At 45.1% G+C, this 17,949-nt stretch overlaps 1 protein-coding gene across 1 annotated transcript in view; it reads right to left on the bottom strand.

Moving 5' to 3' along the window:
• The window catches only part of TSLIG3B (tRNA splicing ligase complex subunit 3B), a 31,993-nt gene extending 27,720 nt beyond the window's left edge, over positions 1–4,273 (bottom strand). The window contains exons 1-3 of the mRNA XM_088456628.1: positions 4,077–4,273; positions 1,574–1,719; positions 762–893 (exon numbers count right to left, since the gene is read on the bottom strand). Coding sequence (XP_088312754.1) covers positions 762–893; positions 1,574–1,719; positions 4,077–4,117 — 319 coding nt within the window. The 5' untranslated portion in view covers positions 4,118–4,273. The remainder of the gene's footprint in view (positions 1–761; positions 894–1,573; positions 1,720–4,076) is intronic.
• Positions 4,274–17,949: the final 13,676 nt, after the last annotated feature.

The following is a 17,949-nucleotide window of genomic DNA, read 5'->3' as shown; positions in this document are numbered from 1 at the left end:
AATTTATGCAAAACTACAGTTTCTATGTACTGTAATTTTATGGAAAAAAAACCTTGATGTACTAATTGACTGCATTGGTGGTACAGCAGAGTAGTAAATGCAGTTGCTCACACCAAATGATGGTCAAGATTCCATTTGAACGCTTATCGTTACTCCACAGCATGTTTAGTCCCGGCTATATCTACAGTTACGTAATCTGTGGCTCAGATGGCTACGTGATTGTTACAATAGTATTACAGTAGGAAAGCAATGAATGGGCTATGTTACGTTGCACATGTGTAACCGTATCAAAGGCAGAAGATTTTCTGCTGTTACTTCACATTGTACTGGCAACAAGCTCAGACCCTTTCCAATCACCATTTGTGCTAAATTACCCAAATATAATGTTATTCATAAGGTAGGGCATGCAGCAGGCAGATAGATTACACATATCAAGGATTTTAAGAATGAACTGGACAATAGCCATCAGGCAAGGACTCAATTAATAAAGCATATAATGTTGTATTTATGGCTTTCGTGCCGTGTAGCCATGTAACATGGTCTGCATATTCTAACTGGCAAAAATCCTGAACTTATGTATGTTCACAAACCTAATGTTGTTCTAAAGCTGCAGGACTCTTAATTCATTAAGTTGAGCAAATTTGTACTGAACTTTTTTTCTAACATACTGCTAAGTAACACAGTGATTATTACAGAAATCTGTGTCATGTAAAATAAAAATACATTATTTTGAACTACCTAATTTGTAATCCTGTACTTACAGAGCAGTTTCAGACAGTCGTCCTTGTTTTTCAGTCTGCCCTTGATGTCTCCAGATACCAGCGTAGCATAAGGGCAAAAGATCTCCTTCAAGAAACCACTGACCTCCAACTGCAAGCTCTCCACATCTCCATCTATTACAATAAATATAGACAATGGATACAAACATTCTCTACTATAATCATACGTATCAGTAGCGGCATAGGTGGCAATGTATTGCATTCACTATCTCCCCACATTTCAAATGGCGGAAAATATTAGCGTAACCAGATCTGCAGAACATCTTTAGTTTGGAGTTCACTCTCCCTGACTCTGGTTGGCAATAGAGGGAGATGATGGACCAGTAAGATACTTTGAAACATTATTCTTGATCAAAATACAGTACATCTATTGATTTGTGAAGATTGCCCTTTACATTCTCAGCGTTCCCCCGGGAATTTTATTTTTGCCAGATGCCATTATGATGCAGCCGGAGGAGGAGGAGGGAGGGGAGGGTGCATACGGACCGAACCCTATCACAGCATGTAAGTAGAGGACCATTAAGCACCCTCACACCCTTCCATCTGGCATCTCACTTACTATTGGACGGGCACCGGGAATGAGAGGGGGAAGGTTGAGGATGCCATGTCTGCCTCCAGTGCAGGGTGGGCCAGGTAGAGGGGGCTGCTCCTAGCAATGAGCTACACTGTGACACGGCCAATAAGTTGCGCTGCACTTGTAATTGAATGCAAAACCTTTCTTCACAAAGGTTTTCTATTCAATATCAAGTTTACACTGACAACACGATTATTAGCTTGTGTGTGGTGTCACTTACCTTTAGAGATTAAACTTTCTTCTAAGTTATCCAACAGCTTAATTTGAGAACTGAGCCAGCACAAGAGCTGCAAATACTCAGGAGATGACAATCCACCTTCCAAAGCTGGACTTAGACTGTCCTCCTCCAGTAAGGGACCATGGTACCTAGGAAAAGATACACATTATTTCAGAAAACTACAAGTGTCGTGTGTCTGGGGCTGATCTTTGTCCTCTCTGGAAGACAGCAAGGGGAAATGCAAGCTGCGAATACATCTTTGAAAGTGACTGCCGACTGTGCATGCCCCAGACCATGAATATGCACATAGAGACAGCAAAAGCTGAGAGATTGAGCTGTCTGTTGACAGACCACTTTCTGTGAAATGGGCTTCTCTGGGTGGCAGCACCATTTTCTTCATACTTGTTATTTATATAGAGTAGGGATGCCTATTTCTGACAGATTGATTCTTAATATCAATGAGGATTGTTGCGGACACAAAAACAGTATGTGGTAGTAAGCAGGCTACCTCAGCGCAGGTGTGTCCGACTCCGTATCAGCCCCCATATTGCACTAAAAGTCTCAGCATGGTAGCACCTATGTTTAAAATCAGGGTGTGCAGTCCAAGCCCCCATCCCCAACTTCTGTACATACCTGCATTAACAGGGGTATTCAATTTGGAGCTGAAATTTCGGAATCGGTGATAAATTATCGTCGATGACGTAATTTTCACCGATTTCAATTATCCCCTTATTCAATTTCAAAGACTTTTCGCAGGTTTGAAAAGTCTTTGAAAAAAAAACGGGGATAACTTTTCACCACTGAATAGGTGGCGAAAAAAGTGCAGAATTGGGGTTTAGGGGTGCAGGCTTAAAAAACATAGCCTGCACCCCTGGGAATGACATTTAAAAAATAACGGTGTAAAAAAAAAAAGTTTTTTTAAAAAAATAGGGACACACCAAAAAAAAATAAGGAAAAAAAAGTGTTTCAAAATAGGGAAATAGGTTCAGGGGTATTCTGTAAGTATGCGGCAGGTGTATTCTAGAATAGGCTATTAGCGGCAGGTGCATTTTTGCAGAATTAAAAGAAAAAAAAAAAAACACTTTTAGGGACTTAAAAATATGCTAGTACCCATTTTCATGTACCCCAAATTTGATGGGATCATTTAAAAAAAATGCAAAAAACAACCTAAGTGCTCTTCTGCATCACTTGCTGCGGCTATTTAAAACCCCAACTTTCATTTGCAGGCTAAAACGGGGTACCCATAGTGATCCCCCATGTTTTGACAGCTTTAGGGGGGTCCTACAATTTATTCCAGGTAAATCCCATTTTTTTCCGCCGATCTTATTTTGCCGGCTCCCGTTTTTGTAGCTTTTTAATTGAATACGGGGATAAAGCGGGCGCACGCCCAATACTTTATCCCTGGAAAAGCTCCGATGTGGAGCGAAAAATCCAGCATGGACTTTTCGCTCCCATATTCAATAACCCTCTAAGTGTTTCTAATCAGCACAGGTTCCTACATTGCTGTAGGAACTGAGGATCACATAGGGTTGAGGTGACCAAAAGGTAAAAAAGGGCAGACCAGATGGGCCAAGTGGTTCTTATCTGCCGTCAAATTCTATTTCTATGGGATCTATGTACTAAGCAGTGTTAGGAGACAGAGTGAAAAGTGATAAGGTGCCAGCCAATCAGCTCCCAACTGTCATTTTTCAAACACAGCCTGTGAGATGACAGTTGGGAGCTGATTGGCTGGTACCTTATCACTTTTCACTCTGTCTCCTAACACTGCTTAGTACATAGACCCCTATATTAGAAAGGGGAATGTTACAGGTAAGTACTAGACAATTTGACTTAATGTGTTAGTATTAGGGATGTTAGGGACCCATCTGATGGGGTTCACCTTGACATGGTGGATGGGCAAACATCTTTGGCCAAACATATACTAGGAACTTCACTTATACTCCATGTTAATTGTAGCGTTTATCAGGGTTATTTTGACTATCATTGTTCTTAGTATTTGTGCACCTGCATTCTCTGTCCTTTGCATTGTACTACAAGTCTCAGCATGGTAGCACCTCTTATGTTTAAAATGAGGGTGTCCAAGCCCCCTCCCCCTTTCCCATATGGCACTATGCCAATGTCATTATGAAAAAATTACGAGGACTACAAACTAAATGTAGGGCTATTATGTGTATCCACTCGGCCTACAGAAATGAGTGCTATAAAGTGCAATGCCCTAATGTAACGATGTAACGAAAATATAATTTGTGCTCATCTGGGATTTATACTTATATGATAAAACTGTTTTATTACTCTAACACCATGGCATAACAGCTGATGACTAAATGTCACAATGTCATTCAGAATTTATCCAGCAGCAAGGTGCAAGCGCTGCGCCCGAGGCAGAACTACAAGTGCCATGATGACCGTCTACCATGTAGATGCTGGTGCGCATTGTGTGCACCCGGTAACGAAACCCTCCTGCGGGCACCTCCATACACAGCGCCGGGTCACGGGGGTACCTCACCCTAAAGCCTCTAACGTGTCCAGTAGGTCCCCCTCCATCATCCAGGTAGCCGGAGGCTCTCTCCAGGTACAGCGACAGCAACAACGCTCCTGTTACTGCTCTATTACCGGCGGCGGCTTCCTGTGCAACAAGAAAAGGGTTCCGTTCTGTTACACGGTGTCCGCAGTATGTTCCCCCCGCCGTATAGCGCCACATCGGTCCTCTCCCGCATATTACACAGCACTACTAGTCCTGCGGCTGTGCTACTGGTCTACACATATTCATGAAACATGGCTGCACGCTGCATGTGTATTACAAGGAACTGGCGATGGCATGAGACCAGTCACCAAGATGGACTGGGGCACAGTCACACACACAATGCTGAGATCAGATGCAGGGGGCTGCAGATGCCACCTCATGGAATAATAAAGTCTCTAAAAATGCAATGTGATATGACTTGGAAGCCTGTGAAAGTTCCCTAATGTGGCCCAGCAATTCCCTATTTCCAGATTTGTTTATCTTTATTAAAAGATGGGTATGTGGATCAGCTTTACAGGGCCATGCTCCCAGGGCGGGATGTAGTCTGGAACCCGACGGTCTGAATGCCGACTGCCGGCTTCCAGACTGCTTTATCCCGACTAGGGATGGATGAATGACAGGCGTCTAAATCTAGACGCCTGTCATTTCCCCGACGTCTGGAGACCGGCGCCCGGCATCCCAATCGAGCGGATGCTGGGCGCCGCAGCAGACAGCTGTGGGGGGGGGGAGGGTTAGGTTTAGGGCTCCCGGGGGGATTAAGGGTTAGGCACACCCCGGGAAGGTTAGGGGGAGGGACGGTTAGGCACCTCCGGGGGGGACTTAGGGTTAGGCACCCCCCCCGGGGGATTTAAGTTTAGGCAGCGGGGAAGGGGGGATAGGTTTAGGCACTTAGAGGGGGGGGAGGTTAGGGTAAGGCACCCCTAAGGGAGGGTTAGGTTAGTAAATACTTACCTTTAGGACGATCAGGATTTCCTCCTTTGTCGGGCAGCCGCTGTCGGGAATTGAACCGCCGGCCATGCGGCTGGCGGTAATACATATCACACCTCCCAGGGCTACCATGTTCTGTCCGGATGCTGCCAGTCCTGCCCGGGTCTTGTACAATGACTAGGGATGGCCATCAGTGGGCCATCCCTCAGCGACGCTGCGCTATTCGGTAACACTGTCTGAGGGGGTGACACCAAAATAGCATAGCAGCTGCTATACGCAGCCCATCCTCTTCACTCACTGTCACCAATACATGCCCCCTCTTCACTCTTCCCAATACACATTGCCCTCTTCATTCACTGTCCAAATACAGAGCCCCCATATCACTTAAGGTGCATACACACTAGACGATATGCTCCCTGAGCGATATCGTCTAGTGTGTCCCCGGCAGGCTGTGCTCAATGTCGTTCATGACATTGAGCACAGCCGCTGAACGATATCATTAGCGATATCGTTCAGCGCCGGGCTCTCTCACCCATTCCCTGACATGCAGCAACCTGACGAGGTCGTCAGGTTGGCCTGCATGTCAGCCCGATGAACGAGGATGACGAACGACCCGCGGGAACGCGCGTCGTCGTCATCGTTCATCTTTTTTGTGTTAAAAATGGACGATAAAGTGGACGACTGAACGATAACGATATCGTTATCGTTCAGTCGTCCACTTTAATCGCCCAGTGTGTACGCACCATTACTCTCTTCAATACCCAGCGTGCGAGGTGCCAACATCAAAATACCGATGCCAGAATCCCGACAGCGTCAGTATCCTGCCAATTGTACACATGGAAATAAATGCGTATCCTTACTAATATTCAGAGATCCATCCAATCATTTTGTGAATGTCGCCATCACGATCAGCATACATTTGCACTAACCATATATTATTATTACCATTTATATGGCGCCACAAGTGTTCTGCAGCGCCTTACAAAGTACATAAACAAATAAGTTGACCAGTGACTTAAGTACAATACAATACAGGACAAGGAACATGAATAATATACATTGGTACATTAGCGACAATAACACCCACATAAGCAGCAGAGCATAGCAACCGAGTGTTAGGTGCCTTAGTGGGGAATATGAAGTAGATGAAAGGAGAAGCACAAGAGGGTAGAGGGCCCTGCTCGTAAGAGCTTACATTCTAAAGGGGAGGGACAGACAAACAGATGGGGTAGGCAGGCAGGAAGGAGTATGTAACAGCAAGTTAAGATGAGAGCTGGAAGGCTTTAATTAAATAGTGGGTCTTGAGAACCCATTTGAAGGATTGTAGAGAGGTGGAGAGTGTGATGGGAAGAGGGAGAGTTCCAAAGGTGTGGAGTAGCGCGGGCAAAATCTTGGAGGCGGGAGTGAGAGGAAGTAATTGGCATGAGAGACAGTGTGCACTTGTTGAACAAAGAGGGCAGACAGGAGAGTGAAGGGAGATGTGGTCCGTGATGTAAATGGTTGAGGGCTTTGTAAGTGAGTGTGAGAACCTTGAATTGGGTTCTGAAATGGAAGGGGAGCAAGTGAAGAGCTTATAGGAGAAGGGAGACAGATGCAGAGTGTTTGGAGAGGAAGATGAGCTGAGCAGCAGCATTGAGGACAGACTGGAGAGGGGAGAGAAGGGAGTCAGGGAGGCCAGATAGGAGGAGGTTACAGTAGTCCAATCTGGAGATGACCAATGAGTGTATGAGGATTTTAGTGGCAATCTGGGGTGAGAAAGGGTCTAATCTTGGAAATATTTTTAAGATGAAAACGACAGGACTGCGAGAGATTCTTGATATGTGATTTGAAGGAGAGGGAGGAGTCCAGGATAACTCCAAGACAGTGCACTTTGGGGCTAGAGGAGATAGTTGTGCCATCAATTGATAAAGAAATGGTGGGAAGTGCGGTTATTTTGGGGGGTGGGAAAATGATCAGCTCAGTCTTAGACATATTAAGTTTAAGAAATCGCTGGGACATCCAGGAAGAGATAGCAGAGAGACAGTTAGATATACGAGTGAGGAGTGAGGGGGAGAGGTCGGGAGGAAAGGTAGATCTGAGTTTCATCAGCATAGAGATGATATTGGAGGTAAAAAGAGCTGATGAGTTCACCTAGTGAGGACGTATAGAGTGAGAATAGGAGAGGTCCAAGAACAGAACCTTGGAGAACACCTACTGTAAGAGGCTGTGGGGGGGAAGAGGAGTCATGAGAGGAGACAGAGAAGGATTGGTCAGAGAGGTAGGAGGATAGCCAGGAGAGGGCAGTCACATAGACCAAAGGAGTGAAGGATTTGCAAAAGGAGAGGGTGGTCTACAATGTCAAAAGCAGCAGAGAGGTCAAGGAGAATGAGCAGAGAGTAGTGGCCCTTGGATTTAGCTGAAAGGAGGTTGTTGCTGACTTTCGTGAGGGCAGTTTTAGTGGAGTGGAGAGAATGGAAGCCAGACTGAAACAGGTCAAGGAGGGAGTGGGAGGAAATAAAGGCGGTTGTAAACAACACGCTTAAGGAGCTTGGAGGCAAAAGGGAGGAGAGAGATGGGACAGTAGTTGGAGAGAGTGTTAGGATCAAGGGTAGGTTTTTTAAGAATGGGGAGACAAGGGCATGTTTGAATGGAGAAGGGACAGTGCCTGATGATGGGGAAAGATTAATGAGGTGGGCAAGATGGGAGCAGGCAGAAGGAGAGAGGTAGTGGAGGAGATGTGAAGGGATGGGGTCAAGGGGGTAGATGGAAGGGGGAGGGGACTGGATGAGGAACATGACTTCCTCTCCAGATACAGGGGAGAAGGATGTCAGAGTTTGTAAAATGGATGGGGAGGGGTGATCCAGGAAATGAGGAGGTGGCGAGCTGGGGGACTGGTGGGATATGATATCCAGACATATGGAGTAAATTTTAAATGTAAAGTAGGTAGCAAAGTCAAGGGCAGAGAGCGAGGAGGGGAGGTAAGGAGGGGGTGGTCGTAGGAGGGAGTTGAAGGTGGTGAAGAGACTGGGGATTTGAGCACTGAGACTAGATGAGATTTTTGAAATATGATTGTTGAGAGAGGGAAAGCGCAGCACTGTAGGATGAGAGCATAAATTTGAAATGGAGAAAATCTGCCTTAGAGGGTGATCTTCTCCACTGTCACTCGGTGGTTCGTGAATACTTTTGCAGGTATCTGGTGCAATTAGAATGCCAGGGTTGAGGTGTGGATCTGCGAGGGTGAATAGTGATCGCCGGAGCAACACAGTCCAGAGCAGAAGTAAGGGAGGCATTGTATAGGGAAGTGGCTTGTTCAGGGCAGGAGAGAGACAGGATAGGGGAGAGAAGTGAGTCAAGCTGGGAAGAAAAATAAATGGTGTCAATAGCTTCAATGTTACGCTTAGTGATGGTGGCCTTAGGAGGTAGAGGAAGGGAAGGAGAGAGGGATATGTTAAAAGAGAGAAGGTGATGGTCAGAGAGGAGAAAAAGGAGAATTGGAGTAATCATAAATATCACAACGGTGAGTGAAGACCAAGTCAAGTGAATGCCCACACACATGGGAGGGTGAGGATGTCCATTGGGAGAGACCAAATGAAGACATGAGGAGAAGGAGTTTGGAGGTAGAGACTTCTCTGGGGATATCAACTGGAATATTGAAGTCACCTAGGATAATAGAGGGAAGTTCAGAGGATAGAAAATGAGGGAAGTTGTCAAGGAATTTGGAAGGAGGGCCAGGGGGACGGTAAATGACAGCTACTCTCAGGTGTACTGGTTGAAAGAGGCGTATGGCATGAACCTCAAATGTAGAGAAGGTAAGGGATGGTTCAGAGGGTGGGAGTTGGTGGGAGTAACCAGGGGATAGAAGAGCCCCTACACAACCACCATGGCGACCCCCGGGCCGAGGGGTGTGAGAGAAGGTGAGGTTCCCAGAGGAGAGAGCTGCAGGGGAAGTGGTGTCAGAGGGGGAAATCCAGGTTTCAGTAATGGCTTGGAGATGCAAGTTTTTGGAGATGAATAGGTCATGGGTGGGAACGAGTTTATTACAGACTGATCTGGCATTCCAGAGGGTACAGGATAGAGGGACAGTGTTTGTGAGAGAGATGTGAATGAGATTATCAGGGTTGCTGTAACGAGAAGGTGAGTTTAATTTGGGTGACCAAGATGAATGTATTGGAGAGGTTGTGCGGTGACCAGTGCTGGGAAGGGAACCTCTAGGTAGTTGGCAGAGAAGGAGTGTAATACAATGTGGATAGAGGTGGAGTGGGGTGATATGGAGAGGAGGTTTGGAGAAGGTATTAGCAGTGGAGTAGTAGGACCCAGGAGGTGTAGAAGAGAAGGAAAGTGGAGTAATGAGAGAGGAGAGAGAGGAAGGCAGACAGTGGAGAGGAGATAAAGGAAGGAGGAGGTGGAGGAGACAAGGGGGAAATTATAAAGGTGGAAAAAGCGGGCAGAGCAGAGGATTAGGTAGACACTGAGTGGAGGGGGAAGTGGAAGAACACATGATAATGGTGTGGATGAGTTGAAAAGGGGGATGAAAACTAGATGTAGGAATAAATTACAGCATGAATGTGAGAGAAAGTACAGGAGATTTGCAGAGAAGCAAGTAAAAGTACAGTGGAGGAAAAGGTGCCTGCACAATTACCAAACTTTATTAATGAGCAAAGGAAAAGTGGAGATTTAATGTGGAAGAAATGGAATATTAAAGTAAACTGTAATAGAAGACAGATGACAAGCTAGGCAATGAACTAAAATAGGAAGACATTATTTCTAAGAAATAAACTGAAATTGGCACATAATACAGTATGCTATGAGGTACTTGTGAAACCAGAGAGCCAGCACAAATATTAGCAAGTAAAGTTTAAGTTCTTATAGTGAGCAAACAGAGTCCAGTGATGAATGTCCAGGTTATACAGACAGCAGTTGCTTGTAGTGAAGAGATTGTGAACTTACATTTCTTGATTATACCTGTAATCTCTGTGTATGCTCAATTCCTCATACCCCGAAATTCCATACCCCTAGAGCAGTGTTGGCTAACCTTGACACTCCAGCTGTTATGGAACTACATAACCCAGCATGTACTGCTACAGTTTTGCTATTAGGGCGAGCTAAAACTGTGGCAGGGCATGCTGGGATATTTAGCTCCACAACAGCTGGAGTGTCAAAGTTAGCCAACACTGCCCTAGAGCAATGTCCAGCTGATGCCTAGTTACAGCCATTTAGTTCTAAATGGAGATACGCTGAGATACATACTGCTCTGAATTGCCCATAGATGCTCATGTATGTGTATGCTCAGCTCGGGCTCATGCACAGCATGTAAAATCAAAAGATTCATCCAATAAAAGGACTTACGTCCAACTCTGTATCAGACCCATAGTGAACACTGCTGTTCCATGGAGATTGCTAGTTTTAAGAAGGCTGCGTTGATAGTTTGACATAGGGGTATATATAAAAGCTTCCAATTTGCTAGAACCAGCATCATGAGCACTTTACTAGGAATTGGGCAGGATGCGGGAGATCCAACCACTCTTCCACGGGTGCGGGGGACTTCCCGAATAATTTGGAGCCTCAAGCAACTTCCAGGAGAGTAAGTATGATAATTGCAAAAATCTTTACCAAGCTTGATTTGCATGAGGCATATAATCTTGTTTGTAGTCAACCTGGGGATGAGTGGAAGGCCACTCTTAGGACAATGTATGGACATTTTGAGTCAATGGTCATGCCTTTCGGGCTATGTAATGCCCCTGCAACTTTACAGCATTTCATCAATGAAGTCTTAAGGGATCTACTAGATGAATTTGTTGTCGCCAATATGGATGACATTATGATATCTGGTCTTATACCCAGCTGTCACGCTAGCCTATAACCCCAGTTTATATCGTTACCCTAGATTATATCAGCACCCAAGTCTATATCATCATCCCATCCTGTGTTGTGTAGAAATTACAGCTGCGCTCCCTGTTTGATTGGGGATTCATTGTCCAGTTTAGTGGATGTGAGCTCCATTTTAGTCCATATCACCACACCCCCTACACATCTTCTGACCTGGGCACTCTGGAATACGGTTGCATGGAGTTGCCCCTCTGCCTCACTGAAATTCAGGTAGAGGGGCCATGGGTAGGGAGTAGGGATACTATATCAGAGAATGCAGTTTTATCTGCTCTATTTCATTGTTTAAACCAGGGATGGGGAACCTCAGGCCCGGGGGCCGTATAAGGCCCCTGGAATCATTTGGTCTGGCCCTCGGGGATTTTCTTCTGCTAGCCTCATCTGGCTAGCAAGGTGCCTAGATTGGCACCCTGCAGCCAGAATCTATGCAGCAGTGCTGCCTGCAGTTTTCTTAGGACACTTCAGACAGTCACAGCGCTGCCATCACAGCTGCCGGGCATTGCTGTAATCACCGACGATTGTGGCTCCGCCCGTGTGACATCACACGGAGGGGGCGTGGCCTGCACCGGGCCCGCAAATTATGTTATATATATCAAAATGGTCCTCAGCAGAAAAAAGGTTCCCCACCCCTGGTTTAAACCATATCCTCTATTTTCACCTTTTGAAAATATGTTTATGTGAATCTCAGCTGAGGTGTTTGTGATGTCATTATGTTTAATATATTATGCACGTTATTTAGCACTTTGTTGTGGTCTTGTAGTCGGCGTGTAGACTAATAATTTATTCATGATTGAGGAAAGAAGTGAAAAGTTGCATTTTTTTATTGCTAACTTTGTGTTATTAAATTGTAAAATTGTGAAATTTCCACTTACAGTGCCACAAATTAATTTAATATGTGTTGAATATTACACTGCGGTTCCACTTACAGTGTCACAAGATTGTTTACAAATACACTGTGTTTCCACTAACAGTGTAAATTTTTTTTACGAATACTCTGTTTTCCACTTAGTGTCACAATTTTTTTTTCCGAATACACTGCGTTTTCCACTTACAGTGTCACAATATTTTTTATGAATACACTGCGTTTCCACTAACAGTGACAATATTATTTACAAATACACTGCATTTTCCACTTAGTGTCACAATATTTTTTACGAATACACTGTGTTTCCACTTACAGTGTCACAATATTTTTACTAAATACAGTGTTTTCCACTAACAGTGGGCCTGATACAGACCCGCTCACAAGCGCACAGTGCTCGCAAGCGGGTCGAAGGTCCCTCACTGTGCATGCGCACGCCGGAGCCGGCTCCAGCGTGCGCATGCGCGAGACTCGGACAGCGATGGGTGCTCCACCGCTACGGGTCTCGCACCAAAAGGGGACGGCTGTCGATTTTGATTGACAGCTTGCCCTGTTTTGGAGGCGGGCAGGGGGGTGGCTGGCCAAACGGAGGCGTTCCCGAAGGAACGCCTGCCATTTGGGGGCGGCCTCAGTAGGGGCGGCCTATTAGAGCAGGAAGCTCACTGGGGCTTGCGATGGACGAGACCCTACCACAAGGGTCTCATCACAAGCCCGATGGTCGTGATGGTCGCGACCATCGCCTGACCGCTCGCAAAAGCTGTGGGTGGTCACCCACAGCTTAGCGAGCAGCCAGGAGGCCAGCTCACATAAAAAAAAAATGCCGCCCTGATTCAGAGCGAGCGCTCTGGAAGAGAGTCCAGCTCTGAATCAGGACCAGTGTCCGAATATTTATTATACACTGCGCTACCACTTACAGTGTCACAAACAATATGTGTATGAATATTACACTGTGGTCTGACAGGCAGCGTCAAAGTAAAAAAAAAAAAAAATAAATTTAAATATATATCTATATATATATATATATATATATATATATATATATATATATATATATATATATAGTACACTGGGGAACAGCACAAAAAATATATATATAATTGTTTTATTATATTATTAGCTTTTATTTTTTTATACACTGGGCACACTTGGATGGACAGTGCACCCCTGGTTGGACACATCAGCCCCTGGATGGACACAGCAGCCCCTGCCCTAGATGGACACAACAACCGCTAGATGGACACAGCAGTCCCTGGATGGACACAGCAGCCTCTGCCCTAGATGGACACAACAACCCCTAGATGGACACAACAAATTTGACCTTTGCAACATACAGAGGGAGGTCACTTATATATGACCCACTTGTATTTTAAGGGTTAAATAGCCTTGGGCCACAAATTTGACAATTTCAACCAACAGGGGGTCGGGGGGTACTTACATATGACCCACTTGTATTTTGCCTGGCCCAACAAGGATTTGGGAATGAAATAGACTAGCAAACTGGGCACAGGCACCAAATTATACCATTTTGAATAAGTAGCTGTAAGGGTTAAATAGCCTTGGGCCACAAATTTGACACTTCAAACCAACAGATGGGGTCACTTACATATGACCCACTTGTATTTTGCCTGGCCCAACAAGGATTTGGGCATGACATAGGCAGGCAAAATGAACACAGGTACAAATTGTATTGATTTGAATAAGTAGCTGTAGTGTTAAGAGAGTTAAATGGCCTTGGGCCACAAATTTGACCTTTGTAACCTAAAGAGGGAGGTCACTTATATAAGATCCACTTGTATTTTGCCTGGCCCAACAAGGTTTTGGGTATGAAATAAGCTGTCGAAGTGGGCACAGGCAGCAAATTATACCATTTTTAATACGTAGCTGTAGTGTTACAAGGTTAAATAGCCTTGGTCCACAAATTTGACACTTCCAACCAACAGAGGGGGGTCAATTACATGTGACCCACTGTATTTTGCCTAACCCAACAGGGATTTGGGCATGAAATAGGCTAGCAAAGTGGGCACATGCACCAAATTATACCATTTAGAATAAGTAGCTGTAGTGCTGCAAGGGTTAAATAGCATTGTGCCACACATTTGACAATTTCAACCAACAGAGGGGGGACACTTACATATGACCCACTTGTATATTGCCTGGCCCAACAAGGTTTTGGGCATGAAATAGGCTGGCAAACTGGGCACAGGCAGCAAATTATACCATTTTGAATAAGTAGCTGTAGTGCTGCAAGTGTAAATAGCCTTGGGCCAAAAATTTGACAATTACAAACAAAACCGGGGGGTCACTTACATATGACCAACTTGTATCTTGTCTGACCCAGCAGGGATTTGGGCATGAAATAGGCTGGCAAACTGGGCAAAGGTTCAAATTGTATTGCTTTGAATAAGTAGCTGTAGTGTTAAAAGAGTTAAATAGCCTTGGGCCATAAATTTGACACTTCCAACCAACAGATGGGGGTCACTTACATATGACCCACTTGTATTTTGCCTGGCCCAACAAGGATTTGGGCATGAAATAGGCAGGCAAAGTGGGCACAGGTACAAATTGTATTGATTTGAATAAGTAGCTGTAGTGTTGCAAGGGTTAAATAGCCCTGGGCAACAAATTTGACACTTCCAACCAACAGAGGGGGGTCAATTACATGTGACCCACTGTATCTTGCCTGACTCAACAGGGATTTGGGCATGAAATAGGCTGGCAAACTGGGCACAGGCAGAAAATTATACCATTTTGAATAAGTAGCTGTAGTGCTGCAAGTGTAAATAGCCTTGGGCCACAAATTTGACAATTACAAACAAAACCGGGGGGTCACTTACATATGACCAACTTGTATCTTGCCTGACCCAACAGGGATTTGGGCATGAAATAGGCTGGCAAACTGGGCAAAGGTTCAAATTGTATTGCTTTGAATAAGTAGCTGTAGTGTTAAAAGAGTTAAATAGCCTTGCGCCATAAATTTGACACTTCCAACCAACAGATGGGGGTCACTTACATATGACCCACTTGTATTTTGCCTGGCCCAACAAGGATTTGGGCATGAAATAGGCAGGCAAAGTGGGCACAGGTACAAATTGTATTGATTTGAATAAGTAGCTGTAGTGTTGCAAGGGTTAAATAGCCCTGGGCAACAAATTTGACACTTCCAACCAACAGAGGGGGGTCAATTACATGTGACCCACTGTATCTTGCCTGACTCAACAGGGATTTGGGCATGAAATAGGCTGGCAAACTGGGCACAGGCAGAAAATTATACCATTTTGAATAAGTAGCTGTAGTGCTGCAAGTGTAAATAGTCTTGGGCCACAAATTTGACAATTACAAACAAAACCGGGGGGTCACTTACATATGACCAACTTGTATCTTGCCTGACCCAACAGGGATTTGGGCATGAAATAGGCTGGCAAACTGGGCAAAGGTTCAAATTGTATTGCTTTGAATAAGTAGCTGTAGTGTTAAAAGAGTTAAATAGCATTGGGCCATAAACTTGACACTTCAAACCAACAGATGGGGGTCACTTATATATGACCCACTTGTATTTTGCCTGGCCCAACAAGGATTTGGGCATGAAATAGGCAGGCAAAGTGGGCACAGGTACAAATTGTATTGATTTGAATAAGTAGCTGTAGTGATGCAAGGGTTAAATAGCCTTGGGCCACAAACTTGACCTTTGCGACATACAGAGGGAGGTCACTTACATATGACCCACTTGTATTTTGCCTGGCCCAACAAGGTTTTGGGCATGAAATACCAAAAAACTAAATGTAAAAAAGCAGCGCTAAAACTTAAACTAATTTATTGGATAATACCAAAAACACATTAATACATAAAAGATGAAATGACATTAAATGTCAATCAATCTATAAACAATACTTGCAAGTAATGAAAAAAATATAATGAAATAAAAAATGAAAAAATATATACTAAAAATTGAAAAAAAGGCAATAATGAGTTAAAAAATCGACATGTATGTCAAAAATCGTAATAACTGGATAGCCTCAATGAATACCCATTTCAGGCACTACACAATATACTGCACCATGGATAAACATGAGAATAGTTCTGTTGGTAGACCCAGATGAATCGATCAACCAAGGATGGAAATCCAATAAGGGACTGAGCACATATAGTCCTCACCGCTAGGACAAATATTACCTCTGTGAGTCTCTGAGGAGTGGTCCAATATGTAGTGGCGGTGGTCTGGGAAGGAGTACTCAAAGTCACAAGTCAATATCCACAGTTTCCTGGTGCTAAGCTGGTGGTCATAGGAACTTCCAATGAAGAAAAATCCACGGATGTTGAACTTCCAAATGAAGTGCAGGGATGTGTAGGTGCAGGTGCTGGTATTGCCTGAATCCTGGTGGTACACCAACGCGTTTCACTGCCCCTCTGGCAGCTTTTTCAAGGTTGGGCATGAAATAGGCTGGCAAAGTGGGCACAGGCACCAAATTATACCATTTAGAAAAAGTAGTTGTACTGATGCAGGGGTTAAATAGCCTTGGGCCACAAATTTGACAATTTCAACAAACAGAGGGGGGGGCACTTACATATGACCCATTTGTATTTTGCCTGGCTCAGCAAGGTTTTGGGAATGAATTAGTCTAGCAAACTGGGCACAGGCACCAAATTATACCATTTTGAATAAGTAGCTGTAGTTCTGCAAGGGTTAAATACCCTGGGCCACAAATTTGACAATTTCAACCAACAGAGGGGGGGCACTTACATATGACCCACTTGAATTTTGCCTGGCCCAACAAGGTTTTGGGCATGAAATAAGCTGTCGAAGTGGGCATAGGCACCAAATTATACCATTTTTAATAAGTAGCTGTAGTGTTACAAGGGTTAAATAGCTTTGGTCCACAAATTTGACACTTCCAACCAACAGAGGGGGATCAGTTACATGTGACCCACTGTATCTTGCCTGATCCAACAGGGATTTGGGCATGAAATAGGCTGGAAAACTGGGCATAGGTACAATTTTTTAAATTTTAATAGTGAGCCTTCCCCACACACGTACCGTAGTGTCTCATGGGTGGGAAAATTGGCGGTGACCAATCTCCACCCGGTGAATAGATGCCGTGCGTATGCGCACACCTCTATTTACTATGAGCGGAGAGCTTGGAGGAAGCCCAGCACCTGGCTACACTATGATTGCCCAAGTGCTGAGCACGCTACGATCGGTCATGCCCCCTAACTGGGGCATGTACTTTTGACATGCCTCCAATTTGTCACACTTGGGGCGTGCTGGGCTTCCCCCAAGCTCTCCCATCATGGTGGATAGATGCCATGCACACCCAGCGGTGATCGTTCACCTCAACTTTTCCCATCCCTAGGACTCTGCGATCAATGGGTGGGGAAGACTTGCGGCAGGCTGTTTTAGCGCTAAAAGGGCAGTTTTGTCCTTTTAATATCAGGCAGGGTGCCATGCTCTGCTTAAACAGCCTAACGGGAACACTATACTTATTGATATCAATACAATTTGTACCTGTGCCCAGGGGTTAAAGTGGAGCGGAACTGCATTTCGTCAAATCTATTTGGAGGTGGAACGAGTACCGCTTCCTCCAGCCCACCTAACCCTGACAATCTCTCAGCCAGCCCAGTGCCATGCTGGAGAGGTGCCGCCGCTGCCTACTCCATTTGCCTGGCGCCCGCTGAGGTTTTGTTACCAGCGGATGCCCGGCTCCTTCCCTACAGCGCCAGTCAGAGGGTGGAGTTCACTCCTGAGCTCTGCCTTCTGGCTCCCGCAGTGGTTAAAGGGAGAGACTATCATGACGTCTCTCCCATAGTTCCGAGGAGCAGTCAGACTCGGGCGGCAGCGGACTCAGGAGCGGGGCTTAAGGTAAATATTGTGTATTCCTTTTGTAAGGGGCACTACTACTGGGGGCATTACTACTGGAGGCACTACTACTGGGGGCAACACTACAAAAGGCAACAGTACTGGGGAGCACTACTAATGGAGCACTGCATAAGAGGCACCACTCCTGTGGGCACTGCATAATACCCCTTTTCCACTGCCAGCAATAACCCGGGTCTTTGCACGTGAGCGTGCCGCAACCCGGGATATTTTGCTATGTTAAAGGGCAGGGTTGAAATAAGCCGGCATTTCAACCCTAGTCACAAGCAGGGTTGAACACGGGTTCAAACCGGCTTGTGAAGCAGTGTGAATGGGTAACCTGGATTGATGCGACC

Source organism: Taudactylus pleione, unplaced genomic scaffold (assembly GCF_031769625.1).
Source record: "Taudactylus pleione unplaced genomic scaffold, aTauple2 ptg000707l, whole genome shotgun sequence".
NCBI classification, from domain to species: Eukaryota; Metazoa; Chordata; class Amphibia; order Anura; family Myobatrachidae; genus Taudactylus; species Taudactylus pleione.
Note: the sequence above shows the minus strand (reverse complement) of the source record. Positions and strands in the feature narration are given on the sequence as shown.